The 18,167-nt window shown below is 40.3% G+C and overlaps 1 protein-coding gene across 2 annotated transcripts in view; it reads right to left on the reverse strand.

Annotated features, from left to right (window-relative positions):
- Positions 1 to 6,549: 6,549 nt before the first annotated feature.
- MDM2 (MDM2 proto-oncogene, E3 ubiquitin protein ligase) overlaps positions 6,550 to 18,167 on the reverse strand; it is a 12,604-nt gene continuing 986 nt past the window's right edge. The window contains exons 2-10 of one of the 2 annotated variants that reach the window (XM_010136397.1): positions 16,745 to 16,819; positions 16,237 to 16,370; positions 16,029 to 16,078; positions 14,653 to 14,720; positions 14,438 to 14,528; positions 11,732 to 11,892; positions 10,566 to 10,721; positions 8,846 to 8,923; positions 6,550 to 7,266 (exon numbers count right to left, since the gene is read on the reverse strand). In XM_010136397.1, the coding sequence (XP_010134699.1) occupies positions 6,697 to 7,266; positions 8,846 to 8,923; positions 10,566 to 10,721; positions 11,732 to 11,892; positions 14,438 to 14,528; positions 14,653 to 14,720; positions 16,029 to 16,078; positions 16,237 to 16,370; positions 16,745 to 16,819 (1,383 nt within the window). In that variant the 3' untranslated portion in view covers positions 6,550 to 6,696. The remainder of the gene's footprint in view (positions 7,267 to 8,845; positions 8,924 to 10,565; positions 10,722 to 11,731; positions 11,893 to 14,437; positions 14,529 to 14,652; positions 14,721 to 16,028; positions 16,079 to 16,236; positions 16,371 to 16,744; positions 16,820 to 18,167) is intronic. The other variant, XM_010136398.1, reaches the window with a different exon arrangement.

The following is an 18,167-nucleotide window of genomic DNA, read 5'->3' on the forward strand; positions in this document are numbered from 1 at the left end:
AGGCACGTGCAGCACGGGCGCAGGCCAGAGCCTGGTGCACAGGATGGTTTCAGTGACGGCTGAAGTCCCAGTGTTCCCCTGGCTGGGCTGTACTGCTTGCAGAATAAGCAGACTCCTTTCGCCTGGCCAGTTGCAAGTCATTTTCAGGGCCCTTTAAAGTTGCCCAATAAACATAAAATTTGTCAAGAGAAGCCAGGTGGTACCATCTCCTGGTTTATTTTAAAACTTCAGCTGCCAGTCATTTTTTTAAGCACTTTGAAAAGTAACCTGAGGAGACTTATCTTTGGCAACATCAATCTTTTTCTGTATACAGTAAAAAAAAAAGGCAGGAACGCAAATAAATAAATCTTTTGATGCCTTTTTAAACATACTGCCTTCTCTGAGCTGGTGCTACCTCCTGCCTGTCACACCAAGCCCCACAAAATAGCAGGGCTGTGCAGCAAATGAAGCTGTAAATGCACTTTGAAATGGAACACCCATGCTGATGGGAAAGGGGATCTGTTCTTACTGGGTTTTGAATGTTTTCATTATGTCCATGTGAATTTTCTGCCTTTTTTCCCTCTCGTAACTGCTGTAGATTGTTCACCAGACAAAGGAGTAAATAATCATCCTCTAACCCCACCGATACTCAGTTCTGATTCTGCCACTTACAGCAAGAATTAGAGACCCCTTGAGCTGAAAATCCCCCAAAGGCAAGAAATCTGTGAGAAGCCAGTAGCGCAGCAGCTGAGCAAGGGCAGAAAGAGCCTCAGCCCTGACTCCCAGAATAAAAAAAATCTGTATGAAAAAATAAGTAGTAGAACTTCTAACGATCAAGTAATTGACATAAAAAAAAAAAGAGCACTAAGGAGTATATGAACAAATCTTTATTTTAAAGCTTTTAAATGCAACACAGTTTTTAATTTCTGCAGAAAAGGAAAAACTGAAAACCAGAAGAGCAGTGAAACACACTTACTTAATAATTCTTATAAATGGAATCTATACTCTGTGCAATTTGAGCAGATGATAGATAGATAGTTGTATTTCATGGTTACCAACTGGGGCAGTACGTGCAGTGGGTATCATCTACAAGGTTCGCACCACGGCAAAAGTTCTTGACAGCACGTTCCTCTAGAAGTAGTGGCAAAATTGCATAGTTATGTGAATTCACTATGAACTGGCCTGTTTAAGTTACTCCAGCTATATGCTGTCAGACAACACAGTCACACGCAGCTTTTGGAAAAGCCATTTGGTATTTTAGGTATTGTGTAATCATCACATCGCTGACAGCCATTAATCCAGCTAAAAATGAGAACTGTCCTTTAAAAGCAGGCAGTTAAGGCAACGTGTACTCCAAAGGGGAGACACCACCTTTTTAAGCATCACCAACAAATTTAACACATAGAATACACATATATACACGCTACAGAGAAATGTTCACTTGAAGCTTTCAGTGCATCTGTGCTAAGTAAAATTAAAAGCACACATTAGTTAAAAACAACAATTTTTTATGTTCACCAAGTGCAGTCCATTGTTAAAAGACACCATCAGCCCAGGTTTCAGGGGGGCAGCCTGGTGGTGGGGTTTGGTGGTTTTTTTGGCTTTACATTGTTTGCATGAACTTTAGCCAAGTAAGTCGCTGTAAGACATTGAGTCAGGTAGGGATGAGCTGGAGCAGTTCAACCAGTTGGGCAGGTGACCCCCTCAGGACAGAGATGCACATCTGCCAGCCAGGAGAGCTGATGCTCCAGTGAAGCGCTGGCTGGTGCTGCTGTGCATACCATAATGCAGGGGGTGTGCAGGGAGAGCACAAACGCACTGGGTAGTGCACTTCACTATGTTCACAGGTGACCCTACACCGCACTGCTCTGCCCACAGTCCCCTACACGGGCACGTGTTCCACACTCCTTCCCGTGGTGAAGCACCACAACAGCTAATGACTCTTTTTAGGCCAAGTGTTGCACAAAAAAATTTCCTATCTTCCTTGGATAGCCACTGCCCCACCACACGTGTGGCAAGTTAATGGGCAGAATAAATTAACTGCTTTGAAATTATAAACTCTACTTTTAAAATTATGCCGTGACACAACAGCAGCTTTAGGTTAAGATGGAGAAGAAAAGCTCTTCACCCCGATACTCATCCTGTTTATTCATTTCAGTTTGTTCGGTTTCATTACACTTCCAGTAATCTTCTCACCTCTTTTCTATGACAGCAGTTTTCTGGAACTGTTATTCTTGTTGACAGTTTCTGTAAGAATGAGGCATTGTTTTGCCCTCAGTCTTTAGGGGAAAAAAAAATCTGCCTCAAGTCTTGCATGTGACTTTGTACCCAACCAGGCCGACATTTCAGAAACAGCAACATGTAAACAAATCTACAGCACACAGAATGTGGTGACAGAAATCGTCCCATGCTGTTAGAACAAATGTAATAATGCTTCTCATCAATTAAAATTTTATAGCGCTTTCACTCTTCCCCCATCAACCTGCTAGGCGAAGCAGCAGCCACGGCTCCTGGTGCCGTACGGCACAGCACAGGTGTCTCCGGGCGTGCTCATCAGTGACACCAAGCCCGCATTCCAGGGGCGCTGCTCGACATGAAGCAGCATCTTTGCAGTGGGCACGTTCAGTATGATCCAGCTACTTTGTTTTCCACTGTGCAGGATTTTAAAGGACTAAAGCAGCACATTCCATAACTTATAAATCTTAAGCCTAGACTCAGTACTAAAGGTTCTCAAAAAACTAGTGTAATACTCAACGCTTTCCGCCGGTTTGAGACATGCCAGACACTTTGCACTCCACCTCCTTGGGTCAAGAGTTGACTTTCAGTACCAATAAATAGCTACATAATGAAAAAGCCGTATTTAATAAAAAGTGGGTTTATTGTACTTCATGAAACAAAATAAATGCCAGTTACTGTAGCATTTGTACATAACTATTCTCTGCCTGAACTGCACAAAGAAATAGATGAAAACACTGAAAACAGCACTGCCACATTTTGTCAGCATCCAGTCATCCCTTCAACTGTCTTGGTCACATGATCAAAGGCAAAAGCAACGACTGCCTGTTGCAAATTGACCTTGAAAGCGCCCACCACCTTACCCCGTCCTCCAGACCATCACCTCCCACGTCACCAGCACACTGAAGCAGTGAGCCAGATTCCTGGCTGCTTATGCAAAAGCATCCCAAAGGAAAACCACCACCAACACCACCACATTTCCCCCATCTAATGTTGCACCAGCCTCCATCTCGTGTTTAACAAATGCTGTTCAGTTTCAATGCAGAAGTTGTTTGAAGGGAAGGAAAAAAGAAAAAGCCATGAATCTTCCTATAGCACCTCTAATAGCGTCTTTCTCTGTAATGCTATAATATCTTAAATATTTTTCTTCCAACTGCGATTCACCAAGTATTCGTATTTATGGAACCACACACGTACCAATAGACTAAATTCAATAAATTAAAGCTCAAAACATTAACTGTAAGCACAAGAGTATTTACAAACTGCAATAAATTAAAGAGTAAAATGTGTTCAACATTAAACAAGGAGCTCAAAGACCTTGCCTAGTAAGAACAATTGTCAACTTCTGTACTAAATTTTTGCTAACTAACTTCTGTGCCACTACCCAAGGCCAGAGATACGTTTACAGGTTGGAAAGAACAGGGTGATGAACACCAGGCTGGTCACCACCCACCCAGCGTGAGCTGGGATGAGGGCGTGAAGGCAGACCCGAAGAGTTCAGCCTTTCGGACCAAGGACCCACCCCTCTGGCTGGGGCTGCAGCAGCATGTACAACCCCCCCAAATCCCAGGTGTGCACTCACCTGCCAGCATCTCATGCGGGGACTGGGAAAGACACCAATGTTCATCACTCCCTTATGTGTAAGGCATGCTTTGGGTGGGGAGCTCTGGCAGAAGTTATTGTACCATTAAGCCAGAAAATAAAATTCAAAACAAAGATTCACTGACACAGTACATTGGCCGTAGACCAAGAAATCAAAATGACCCATTTCCTCAGCATGGTATGGAGGGTATTCCCAGGGCTGTTCCCCACAGCAGCAGACATGCTAGGGAGGAAGGACAATTTCAGATCACACAAGGGAAAATTCCTGGTGCTGTGTACTCTCAATGTATCTTTTGCCAGAACAGAAAGCATTACCGGGAAACTAAGTTGTTTTTGAAGAAAGATCCCACAGCTGAGTGATGGTGAACAGCAAGGATCATCACTCACCAAACGTTCCTTTTTGAAAGAATAAATGGATGAAATTTTTTTTTCTTTAAATACAGAGATCACTTCAGGGGGTTGACTGGAAGAGAACTGTCAAGAGTAGGATGGTACAGCCTGGCCCAGCGGGAACTAAGTAAGAGCAGCTGCTCCCCCAGAACTGCCGTTACACAGCCACCATAGTGACTGCAGAGAACGTATCGCACAGGAACAGCGTGAGACACAAGAGACAATGATGTAACAGATGAAGCCTTTTAAGTACAACTCCAGTACTATCATCTGCACTTCTCCCCAGTATCCACCTCTATCCACCTCAGCCGCACATTCCAAACTGCAGTATAACCACTTGTTGGTTCTGACCCGCAGGTGCAACAGAAAACCCCCTGCAAGCTTCACTGCACTCAAGTTTGTTAAATCAGAAATCAGGAAAAACAAGTAAGCAGCAGTGTGAACGAAGGCAGGCAGCCATCTGATCTCCACTTGAAAAATGTAAGTATCTTGTTTACCTCAGGCTGAAGGATTTTCCAGTCCCATGAAACTCATGAAAGGTTACTTGCTGACCAAAGAACTCCCAGCTACCCGCTGCCACCTTATGAACTGCAAGGGACAAGAAATCTGCAAGTAAGAATCTGAAGACTACCACTAGGATTTACATGTTGTTTAGTTAAAATTAGTTATGGTAAAACTTCAGAGATACTAGTATCTTTTAGTAGTATTTTTTCAAGAATTAGCTCAAATGTACAAACAAAACATGTCTGATGCTGGTAATTTGGTCTTTAGCCCTGAACGTGTTTCTCTGCAGCCAAGGAACAACCAAGGGTTTAGCAAGTCTCTCCTGTACAGCTTTATGTCCTGTTCCTGGGTACTGACCTGGCTTCCAGGTGCTTGCAGCCCCACCTTGCTGCAGTAGCTGTTTCATCTCTGACATGAAGGTAATTATAGCAGTGAAAGTCTTTGCACTAGCAGACAGGCTTAACCTCAGCCTGCAGCATGGCAACACAGCACAATTCCTGCATTTAGGCTACATCACTGTTCTTTGCGCTCCCCTGACTTCTTACTTGTCCTTCTCTACTGGGCAGATAACCAGCAGCTACGGGTAAAATTTAAAAGGTGCTAAAAGCATACAATTCCTCTTGTAAGCTAGTTTTCCCACGGCATAAATACAACTCACCGGTATGGAAACTCTCCATCTGAAAAAAAGCTCCGATAAGTAATTTAAGAGTATCCTGAAGTTACATGAGCTTACAAAAATATGTTCATGCTACCACAGAACTGAGTCAATGAGTAGACTCCTTAACAGAGGAACTGAGAAGTTTCACAAAGTTTTTTGACAAAGGACAGTGAGGTGACAAGAGCTAAAAGTGGTAAAGGACAGGTTAAATGAGACCAACTCTGAGTTGGCCAAACATCTCACAACAGATTTTCAGACTTCTTCTGACACACGTAAATATAATAAAGTGTAGGTTGGCAGGAGTACTGAACTGAAAGCATGTCCATGTGAACCACAACTACACAGCTTATTTGTTTCTGCAGATGAAGCTGGACTTCTTTTTCTACTCTTTTTATTCAAGCGAATGTAGTGACAAAGCTGCACACTGCAATGCTGAAGTAACAAGTGCAGATGAAGAATTCGTCTTATGTCCCTTAATATTGCCTGACCGGATTATTAGATAGCATCTCCTTCATTTATCTTGCCTGTTCAAGTCTTTTCTCACACAGCTAAAATAATAATCAGAATAGTACCAACCTTCAAACCCAGGAAGCATTTTAAAAGCCCATTTCTCAGGACGTTTAAGAAGTAACTGTAAGACTGAAGTTGGACCAGTGACTTCTCAAGTCGCACAGGACCCTGAAGTTCACAACGCACACTATATAAATAAAAGACACACAGAACCCTTTTCTATTTCCAAAAGCTTAAAGGATTTTCTATCCCCTCTTCCCCTACTTCCTGGGAAGATCTCCCCTGTAGTTTGGTTACTTGGAAGAATTTTAAGTTTTGGGAATGAGGGAGACAAGATTCTATTTATTTGTTTTATTGACTTATTCAGAGGACTCCGATTAAGCCTGTTGTCTTCACCAGGCAACAGACACTGGAATCTGGAGAATCTTCTATCTTCCTAAGAGGAGAAATTCACATGAACGAACTCTTCAGTATGTCTCTCCTCTTATAATCACTGAATTTGTTTTTTTAATGTGTGTATTTAAGCCAGTAAACCAAATGTCACTAACTTGTATAGCACTTGTTATAAAACACTTGAAGAGGCAGGAGTTTACAGAAATTGGTTATTTCTCTAGAGACGAATTTAAAATCTTCAAGCTGACTTAGAGGTATTAGGCTAACTTCTTAACGGCTCCAGTGCGTTTATTTCAGCAATTACTCTTCATACCAAGTGTAAAGAGACCCCAAAATATTAATTTTCCAATAAGCATACAAAAATAGTTTCTCACTCTCTTAACCAGTTTATGCAGTTCCTTTCACTGCTGCCAGTCAACATCCATCTAACTAAAATAAGTTAGTACAATCATTTGTATGGGCTGCCTGCACACCGGACAGGGTTTGTTCCTCTTCTTAAGTTTTCTTGCACATGTAAAACATGACATGAGATGTCCCGTTTTACCGTGTACTATGCAGCCATTTTTAGGTCTGCTCTGACAGATGACACAGGGCTCTATGCTGGTGACGGGCAGACTGGATTCCATGGTTTCCTCTTTGTCTTGCGTTTCTCTCTTCTCAGGTTCCTTATAGTCCTCCTGACTGCTACAAAACACGCTGCTCGATGTCGACGGCTGCGAATAATCTTCACTTTCCTGGGACTCAGAAATTTGTGTTGCTTTGTCCTCCTTCTCCTCCACAGCTGGTTCTTTATCTTCAGTCATTTTCACTTTCTTGCAGTCAGGAACATCAAAACCTTCTTCAGATTCTAGAGGGAAGGAACCTTCTAATTTGCTCTTTTCCAATTTATCACTCTTTTCATCTGGAAGCCAGTCCTCACGAAGGGCCCAGCATCTGTGGCAATGGCTTGGGAGCGGAGGATTCATTTCGCTACATTCGGGACACTTCCAATAATCCTTTAGTGAATTAAAGGTTGGAACAGCTTAAGCTACTTGGAACGCTTACAAGTGAAGTATTCAGAGATTATAAACAATTTATAACTGCCAAAAAAATAGTTATCCTAAAATACCAATTTGTTTACAACTTTAAAATTCCATTCAGTGTTTGGCCCCATTTTTCAGTTCTAGATTAAAATAGTCCTGATTTTAAGACTCTCTGTTTATCTTTCTTTTCGCAGTAATTTGTGAAATCAAGAGGTAGAATAACAACGATTTATTATTTCTCATGTAAAACTGAAAAAACTCATGAAAAACTTTTTTGATAAAATATTCACCATTTGCATTATTTTCAACGACTGACTTCTGGAATGGAAACCGAAAGGACATTTAACCTGTAAGACACAGAGCTGTTGGCATGCAAAACGGCCTGGCGAGGGCACTCCTGCACCGTAGTATTAGAGAATCAAAACCGCCAGCCATTAAGAAAAGGCTGTGTCACTGTCTCAGAGGCTACTCCATGCACTACCCTGGAAATAAGCCACTACCTCATTAAAAATACACTTCATTTTTAAGGATAAAGCTCCTTAGATATAGTGCATGCTGTAGGGGGAATAAAAAAAGAACCTACCAAAACCCCAAACTTCCTCAAAAGATTCAAAGTGCTTTTGTTTGACTCCTGAGTAACAGTAGTGACATCAAAAGACTCAAAGACCAATTTTAATTCATAAAGATAATGGCTAGCCGTACTTCTCTGCAGTGCTATGTTTTTAAAGGGTTGCTAGCCCTGTGTTTTACACACATAGCAAAGCCCCTCAGTGCTACAGACCATCAAGGGACTGGAACACTTCGGACAGTTTTGGAGAACTGCTTTGTTCATGCTTCAACAGTGAAAAACAAATACAAATTAAAAAGATACTCTGTGTTCTAACTCGGATGTGTGCTTTTTTCATGTATGTCTACGCACTTTGCCTCAAACTCCTGACAGAGAAGTTAGAAAAAGCCTCAAAATCTTTTATTTTACAGTACTGTTCTGAAAACAGGTTTTCTTTCACATCTGCACACTGCAGATTCCTTCATTCAGCTTGGATATGAATAAAACTAGATACTTACGATTTTTAAGAAGAGGTTTTTTAAATATACATCACTAAGCTTTTTTTTTTTTTCCCAAAGATTTAAGCTCCAAATAATTTCCTTCAGACAGTGAAACCATGAAATAGTGTGGGCTTGGTTGTTTTGTTTTCTTTTTTTTTTTTTTAAATGGATTAGGAAGATTATGGATTTAAAAAAAAAATCAAGTTCTTTAATAATAATTTATTCGATAATTAAAACATAAAATATTGTCTTGGAATCTTCAAGCTGTCACAAGTTAGGACTTGGCCAGCCACTAGACAAATGACAGACACTCACTATTACTCCTCCCCCCCTTCCCAAAGACGGGAAAGAAAAGAGGAGTAAGGGAGGATTGGAAAAGCATACAAGAAAAAAGTTGATTTAATTCTTAAAAATCACCAGTAGCAATAGAACTTATCTATATTCCCTGATCTGTTCTGCCAGTTCACCCAGCTTACGATGCTTTGCCAGTCAAGTTTTTACTCACAGCTAGAGAAATCTCTGGATCTTCATCAAATGAATCAGCATCACTATCTTCATCCTGGTAAATAGTCAGCTGATAAACCTGGTTTAGATAAAACAAAGTACTGATGTAACAATTAAATGCAATTTAAAATCTGATAGATTTTTTTAATCCAATAGATCTCCTGGTAGATTTTTAATGAAATGTAGAAAGTGGTGCATATACATTAAATTATGTTAGTGAGTAACTCCACAAAATCTGATGACTGATCTGGGGGAAGAAAGCTGTTCGCACTTGTAAGATACAGTTTGAAGAAAAATGCAGACTTGGACAGGTAGAATAGATCACCTGAAACAGAGGTGATCTTTCCCCTCTGCTCAACACTGGTAAGGCCACACCTGGAGCACTGTACCCAGCTCTGGGCTCTGCAGTACATGAGATATGGAGCTACTGAAGAGAGCTCAGCAAAGGGCCACTAAGATTATTAAGGATTAGAAGAGCTCTCACACAAGGAAAGGCTGAGTTGGGACCTTTCAGCCTGGAGAATGAAAGGCTCGGGATGGGTGAGCGGGGGAGGCAGGTCTCATCCAATACGTATAAATAACCTGAAACGGGTGTAAAGACAACAGAGCCAGGTTCTTTTCAGTGGTGTCCAGCAGCAGGACAAGAGAAAACTGGCACAAATCAAAACACAGCAAGGTTCTGTCTGAATGTCAGGAGATACTTTTTTACTGTAAGGACAACCGAGCACTGGTACAGGTTGCCCTGAGCAGCTGTGGAACCTCAATCCTTGGTAGATATTCAAAAGTCATCTGGACATGGCCCAAGGCAGTCAACTCTGTTTGAGTCAGGTCGGGGTGGTGAGTAAGATGACCTCCACGGGCCCCTTCCAACCTCAAGCATTCTGCGATTCTCAACACTGCTGTGGGGAGCGGGGCACACCTCAATCCTTTCTTCCTCCAAATCACCACCTCATCTCAGGATGCAACTCTGCAGTACAACTCGGTGTACTTCAGGACACTCAGTCCCATTCAGCTTCTCAAGTACCAGAGCCATGTATGTCCCTGGCAAATTATGCCTCTGTACTTACCCAATCTTGCCATGAGCTGATTTATCTGTTTGAAGTAACAGAAAACTAACCCAGAAAAGAAGTAATTTCCCACTTCGCTCCTGACATTCCAGATATCTACATCTCTTGAAAATGATTGTAATCACTATTTTCCTATCTTTTGGCCTCCTAATGTAAATTTCTAAAGTTGTGTTTCAGCCTCTCTGTGAAACACATGTTCAGGGAGGCAAATGATTCAGAAATATCCCTTTGCAAAGAGCTACTAGAGTAGTTTTCATTTGGTATCAAAAGCATTGTCAAAGCTCAACACGTACTTCTATAATAAAAAAACGCAGAAAGACTCCAGTACACATGCTGCCATCAACTCCCAACAGCTACTGAATGAAGTTAAACGGACAGACTTCCAGACTGTCAGGAGTCTGTTTCAGAGCCTGCAGAAAGCCTTAGCACCGTTCAGTTACTGCCTAGAGAGTGTATAATGGTGACTCAACTACAGAGGCATTTAATTTGATTTAATGAACGACTGGATGCACTTTGTGACATAGCACATGAAATCCTGAGATAAACCTGAAGAGTTACTTTGAATCTCAACATGAAGTATTCCTGTAAGTTTCCTTCCCCCTTTCACATCCTCCTGCTCCTAATCAAAAAAATGAAAACCAAACAAGTAGGTACCTCATCATCTTCATCTGTGAGCTCCTGTCCTTCTTCATTATGGCTATAATCTTCTGAATAAATAGACTCAACTTCAAACTCTACACTGAACTGGTCTGAAACAGAACTGTGGTCAAACCAATCAGAGTTTTCACTTAATGAACTAGCATCAAGATCCTGTAAAAAAGAGAAAGAAATTGCACATTCAAATTCACCGGTCCATACCCATAACCACTACTGTTAAGACACCTTGTAAGACGAAACCGAACTACTCAGATTAATTAGCTATGGTAGAAATGAGACCAGCTGCTGTTAGAGAGAACACCTTTTGTGAGACGCATTATACGTAGGTAAAAATATAAAACTAGATCCAAAAGCCTTTTGTTGGCTCTGTAATAGGAGGCTGCAGTCAACCTACAGCCAGCTTCAGGACTGCAGGTACTACTTCACAAAGGCTCTCCTTAAAGGTGAAAGAACAAATGCAAGAAGATGTCTTTTAGCTGCATGTCATTATATAGTCTATTCTCATCAACTTTGTTAATCTTAAATTGAGTGGCTGAACAGTTAACTGAAAAAACAGCAAGAGTGAAGATACAGTATTAGTTAATTCAGAATACAGCATATGACTAGGAATACTGTTAGATTAGCTTTTCATGACTTAGCCTAACCATGGAAAATTTGCTGCTTCAGCCTTTGCTGAAAACAACAACAAAAGAAAACAAAAACAAACCAGTAAAGCCTTGGAAAATTAATACAGCACATCATCACGGCACTATTCCATACAGTTACCAAAGCTGTACTGGAACTATCACCTATTCTGAATTACAGACTGTCTGTAACTGCTTTTCTTCTCTTAGCTCTTTTTCTTTTATTTTAAAGCACAAAATCTATCTGCCTTTTTTATTTTTTAAATACTGTGCCAAGCAGTATGAATATTCCTTAAAAAACAGATTCTAAGTTAACATTTAAAAAAAATATTTAAAAAGAAATTCACTCTGGCTTTGTCAGCAGATCTATGAAAGACCCCATTCCACCCGCACACCAGCTTCTCTTTCAGACTCTTTTCTTTCCTCAGACATCACTGAAGGCACTCCTGTTTTTAATTAAGGACACAATGGTTCAAGAGGCGTATTCGCACTTGTGGTATCTGCAAAATTTGTACCACAAAAATACATATGTTGACTTACAGGAATGGAAAGAGAATCTGTGGAATCACTGCTATTGCTTCTTTCACGGCACAGACCACTGACTACACACCATGAGAGACTTTCATCGAACGTCAACGAAATGCTGTCTGACTTGTGTCGTTTTCTTCTGTCACTATGCAGATCATCTGAAGAATTTTCTTCTGGGCACATTCAAGAATTTTTGTTACTCCAAAAACATCCACGCAATATGCAGTTTTGAATATTCTTAACAGAAGCTTAAAATATAATTTACTTATACAGGAATTTAAGAAAAATAAAGTCATTCAGTGTTATTTTCTGGAAAAAAGTAAAGGCACCAAAACCTTATTTAAAAAAAACAAAACAACAGAACAACACATTAACACTGAAAAACATGAAACATTCCTGAAACCAGTATTTCAGGGGCTGGCTTTCCCCACTTGTCCTATCAAAACAGCTTGTAAATGGCAGTCTCCACATGCAGGAAATACAAAAATTGCAAATTTGGAAGCATTTTTACTCCACTTCATACATGACACATTAAACCCCTCCTAATTTTAAGAAATTATAGCTAAGGCCTTCATTGCCCTAGCTCCCTCTACAGTCAGTAGACAGAAAGGCACTTTCAGAGGGCTTCTGAGTCCATCCCAGAATTTGCAGGGAGACAGCAAGTAGCTCCCAGGTCACATGCATTCAAAGGAGCTCCTGATAAGCAAGGTAAGTTCAGGTTCAAGTTCCAGACACCTCAACAAATTTATCAGTTAAGAGTTACAAACTATGAAATTGCATTTACTCAGCTGGATTTTTGTAACAAACCATTACGACTTTGACAACACACAAGCAAGAAAATCTTCAAGGCATAATATGTAAAAATTGAACTCTGGGAGCATTGCTTTAAGCTGTGTTTATTAAAAATGCTTGGTTTGAAGGCAAAGAGACAACACTTTTTAAAATACATCATCTTTTGAAACAACCACCTACAGCAGCATAAGGAGTAGAGGGACAGCATTTTAGGGACAGGCAAGTCAAAATTCAGCTCCACTGACTTTTGAGTGTTTGGTAAAAGACAATTTTATTTAAGAAGGCATTGCAAAGTGAGTATGTAAGTGCAGTGGAGTGAAAATTCCCCAGAAGGAGTTGAACAAACTGGTTCAACAGACTTTGATAAGAGCCTGCTGCCCCGCTACAGGTGTCTTTTGCACCCAGCTTCTCCCTTGCCTTGCAAAACACACCCTGACAATCCATGAGTCTTCAAGTCTTGAATCTTTCATTGTAAAAGAAAAAAGAACAAAACACTTGTACATACTTTGAGACTTCTCTTACTTTCCCTTGGTGCTTCTTGGCTCAGCCCCTTTCTTTTCTTTTTCCGCCCTGAGAGCCCCACCAAATTTGGTGCCCCCAGGCCCAAGGGTTGTTCCTGTCCATCGTTGTCCTCATTTAGTTGTCATGGCTCCATGCTGTACTGATACTGTATCACCACAAGGTTTCTATACACTATATAAGCGGCTCCGAAGGAGCCGCTACAATCCCAATTTAACAATAATAGTGGTTTAAAAGGAAGATTTCCTATAAATTAGAAAAAAAGTGTATATAAAAACACTATATTAAAAGAACTTTTAAGGTTGTAACAAACTGATAAATGGATGCAAAGACAAAAGTTAATCAAACCTACAATAAGTAAGCACAGCACAGGATTTTTCTCTGTGTCATGCCTAAATATTACAGGTTGTGATGTGTAACTGAGGCTTTCCATCCCTTCACCAGTTTTTGTTACAACATTAAAACGTTCTTTTAATTTAGTGCAAACCGCTCAGCAACGCAGCACAGTTTTTGGACTGACTAACACAACAGTAGCCTACAGTGAACACAAAAAACTACTACACAAAATCTGAGGAACTGAAAAATGTTCTGGGGCAACTAACGGAAAAGAAGTTCTATGCAGCAACAGAAGGTTATCACTGCCCACGTAATCACAACCACCAAGTCATGAGGTAACAGAAGTGGTGGAACAAACTAATGTAAGAAATTCCACAGACTAGGATTTAGGTAGAACTGTAGAGAACACTTCCATTGAGAAACTTAGAAGTTATTCAGGTGTATGCTGACCAGTTTGTCACTTGATAACTACTGAAAGGAACATTCCATTCAATTCCAAAATGTATTTGCCAGTGATTACTGAATAACCACAGTAAAGAGAAAGAGGAGATAAATACGGTGCTTAAGTCACCAGACATTTAAAAAAGTGCTTAATGAATTGGTAGGTACCTAAACATAAGCAGTCATCCCATGTTACTACCAGACCTTTGATGTCTGCCACCAATTTGAATCCAATGAAAACGGGTTTTAGAGAGCAAAGAAAATGTAAAATTTTGTGCTGTCTGTCTAGGGAGTTAACTGAAATGCTGACTGCATCAGCCTATTACAAACAAAAGTGTTCTCATCATGAACATAGCACAACTGATTAAATCCTGCTGATGTGAACAAGTTTAACAGATCTGTGGAACAAGTTATTCCATCATCTAACTATCAGTTCTAGAGATCCAGACTGTAACACAACACTGGAGCAATGCAGGGAATTGTGTATTTTTTCCAGACTGAACACTTGGTTTTAGATAAGCAGAGAAACATGAATTGTATTTGTTTCAAAGTCAATAAGACAGCAGCATGTACTTTTTTCCCCTAAGTGGCCATGCTACTGAAAGCTCAACGTCATAAACCTGCACATACCAGATTCACTGTGTGTTCTTCTTCTAGATGTAGCTGGTCGGGAAGCCATATTTGATGAAGTCTGCTTCTCTTCCAACTCTTGCGCGGATTCCTGGTTAAGAAAAATACTGAGTAAGCCTGAGTATGAACATGAGTTAAAGGCTAGAATGATCTAACTGCACCTAAACCAATGACACTATCATGCAAAGCTAAATTTATTAACCAAAATATATCACCTTAAAAACATTCCCTTCTTCAAGCTGAAATCTGGCATCATCCTCAGCTGCCTCAGCATGCCTCGAGTCTGAAACCAAACCAAAACAAAAACAGTAATACAGCACAGCAGAAAGTCAATTTCAGGCACAAAAACCATTAAAATAAAAGCAAAGGAGAGAAGTTAACTGCACACTGCATTTACAAAGTAAATTCTAAACAGAATTTAAAATCCAGATGGTTTGCAAGAACAGAAAAAACAACCCTGTTCCTTTGCTTTTCGGGCATGCGCAGCACTTGCCCTGTAACATTACTGAGTGGGAAAGTGGGGAGGACGAAGAAATCTCAGTTGTAAAGTACCTCAGACTTTTACTGTAAACACCTTCAAATGAAGGCTGTGCATTAGCTGGGATCCTAAAGATGTGAAAGAACAGACAGGAAATATTTTACACTTCTTCCTCTTCAAAGTCTATTTTACTAGCTATCATCTTACGGGAACACTGAATTAGAAAGACATTAAATAGAAAAAAATTAACTGTCGTTAATTATATATATTTACTACCAGACTGACCCTGAATTATACAAATTCTCTTTTAAGACAAGAATTTGAGAGGTAATTTAAGTTTGTAAGCATAACAATAAGGGATAATAAAGAGAGCATGTTTCCAGTCTACAGCAGCTGAACACTTGCCTTTAGGGAGAATCGGTATCAAACAATGTCTTAATATGAATCTAGAAGCCAATTAACAAAGCGGCTTCCATTGTTTAGCTTCTGGTCCGCTCCTGTACTAGTCAAGGATAGTAAAAAGTAACAGCTATATTGAGCATTTTTATACTGCAAGAATGTGACATACAGACACCTATTCTCCATTTATGGAGTGGCTATCCATGAAGTTACCATAAAGGTACTTTTTTTAAGCATACAGCCCTTTTAAAACAAGACTCAGTGTAGCTGAGGGTGACCAGTTCTCAATGTATCCCACATTCAGTTCTGAAAATTAAAACCAAACCAATAAAAAGCATTTGCCCTGACTTCATTAGTGGCATAAGTTGTTCAAGAAGACAGTTTTCATATTAAACATTTTTACCTTGTTGAGGGCCTCAGCTGTAAGAAATACAAGCAAACAACTAATTTTTCAGTTTAGACCTCTGTGTCCAGCTGATTGTATTTGTTCCAGTTCTAGTCCAACAAAATTCCCCAATTGTTGTTCAGATTTTTTCCTTCTCCCCCAGAAGAAACAGTGTTTGCTTTGATTCACTACTTGTGATCACTCTGGACAGCAGTGTGTAAAGCCAAACAGCTAATTATGGAGAGATCAATGTTACCTGATCACTACCTGCAAGATGCATTAAGTTGGTTTTTTTTTCCAAAACAAAAGGTCCTCCTGAACTAGCTTACCTTGTTGATTAACTGCTATCAGATTTCTGGAAATCATTGAGTACAGTCTCCTTAGATGGGGATAAAGAAAGAGACGTTGCAAGTTAGCTTCGTGTAATTATAAAAGAGAGCTTACCACCTCTGAAGACGCAAACAGTTAAAAAAGGCCGTACGCATTACGTTCTCCATTATTGCACAACCACACTCTGAGAAAATAATCCCATTTTACCTGTGTTCTTTTACTGAAAAGCTTGTTACTCCAAATAAATCCCCCAGGAGATCATTTGCACAGTGTACAATATGTTGCTGTTTTTCATCATATAATTGTTTAGACATAATATATTGTCCAAGATAGAATATTACCTGTAAAATAAATAACATACGCAGACATTAAATAGGCAGGTTCTGTTGTTACAAGTTTAGATGTCAGAGAAAACACACTAAATTCATTGAGATTTGCTCTCCTCACTTTGATTGCCTAAAACTCCCTTTAAACTGTGATTTTCATCTATCATTCCCCATGCGCTCTGCTATTCTACTGACCACCAAATACTTCTGTTCAGGTTTTGAGAAACTTGCTGAGCATCACCTAACAAGCCAGCAGGAGAACAAAAACAATACCATGTCTCAGTATCTTCTAATAAGCTGTGAACTATGCTACTCCCCACACCTCCCAAGTTAAAGAACAATCTATCTGCATTCACTGTGATCCGCCTTTAGTGATTAAAAGTTCTCACCTCCTTCATAGTAAAAGTGTCCTTTTCTGCACCAGCTAACTTTAATAACTTCAACAACAGGGGCTTTGGTTTAACCTGCGTGGGAAAGCAGAAAAACAGTTGGCACCAATTATTCACAAAACACAACACTATTTATACAGGCTGGCTTCCTCCTGTATTAATCACACACGACTAAATTAAAACCTATTCACATCCAAGTTTATCTACTTTGCAAAGGTAAACTTAAAGGAAAATAACATGAACACAACCATACTAAACTTCTCATACACTGTACACATTAGCTCAACCCCCAATCTTTCACTGGGACATACGGATTCCTCAACTTGACCTACAGGATTCATTCGGTAGCTCCAAGTAGGCCTAGGTCCTGGGAATTCAGCTTCACTCCTCTGGTCATTACAGTGACTCCCAAAGGGGAGGGAGGAATGCAAACGGACCTCTGCGACTGTCTGAAAGGTCCAGAATGCCAGTCACAAAGCAAAACACCGGTCCACCTCTTTCCTAGTCTCTTCCTGTGACAGTTTCTGGGGCTGAGGTTTTGCAATCGCCAGCTGGGCTGCTTTACCTCTGAAGACTTTTCTCAGCTGGGATTAAACGCACCCTGTGCACCGTGTTCTTTCGTCTTTCAACACGCCCCACCTCCGCAACGGCCTCCCGCCCACCCACGGTGCCAACAGACTTGTATCTGCAGAGTTTATGACAATTTCTAAGGCAGAGGATGGAGACATTTAAAACAAAAAAACACCCAAAAAACAAAACAAAAAAACACCACAAAACTCTCCCCCTTCTTTTTTTCCCTTCTGGGCAGAGCATTGCCCCGATCCCGTTCTCTGAACTGTTCTACAAGCAGCTGGACCAGTACCAATGCAGGAGGTGAGAACAGCAGGGGCTGCCACAACCGCAAACACAATCCTGTGGAGCCACTGACGGATCCCAGTGGGGTGTATTCTAGTACTGCCACTTTAACGATGGCATAACCATTTTAAGAACAGGCTATCACTTAGTCATCCTACTACATTCCCTAAAGTAAGAAAAAAAAAAAACGGGAAACAAAAATTTTATAGGAAAGTGTGAATAAAATATGACACAAGGAATAAACACTTAAGGGGGAGAACTTCCCTGCATTTCAGGTACCTGCTAAAACCAACGTTTTATTACATTAGGCATTAACAAGAGATTAGTTGCAAGAATCACACATAATGAAAACAAAAAAGCTTGTGGACCTTAGATGTCATGTCTGTTCACCTTTCTCTAAGTGCTGAATTACTTACAGCATGTGGCATATATTACAGTTTCATAAACGAAGCAAACAGTAACTTAGTATACTAATGACAGCTGAGCATAGAAAGGCAAAGTACAGTTTCAGAACTCTGAATCTACAACTAGACCAATGGGTTCAGATGCTTTTACTCCTCAGCCCTCT

The sequence above is a fragment of the Buceros rhinoceros genome, unplaced genomic scaffold, assembly GCF_000710305.1.
Source record: "Buceros rhinoceros silvestris isolate BGI_N320 unplaced genomic scaffold, ASM71030v1 scaffold16785, whole genome shotgun sequence".
In the NCBI taxonomy this organism is placed as follows: domain Eukaryota; kingdom Metazoa; phylum Chordata; class Aves; order Bucerotiformes; family Bucerotidae; genus Buceros; species Buceros rhinoceros.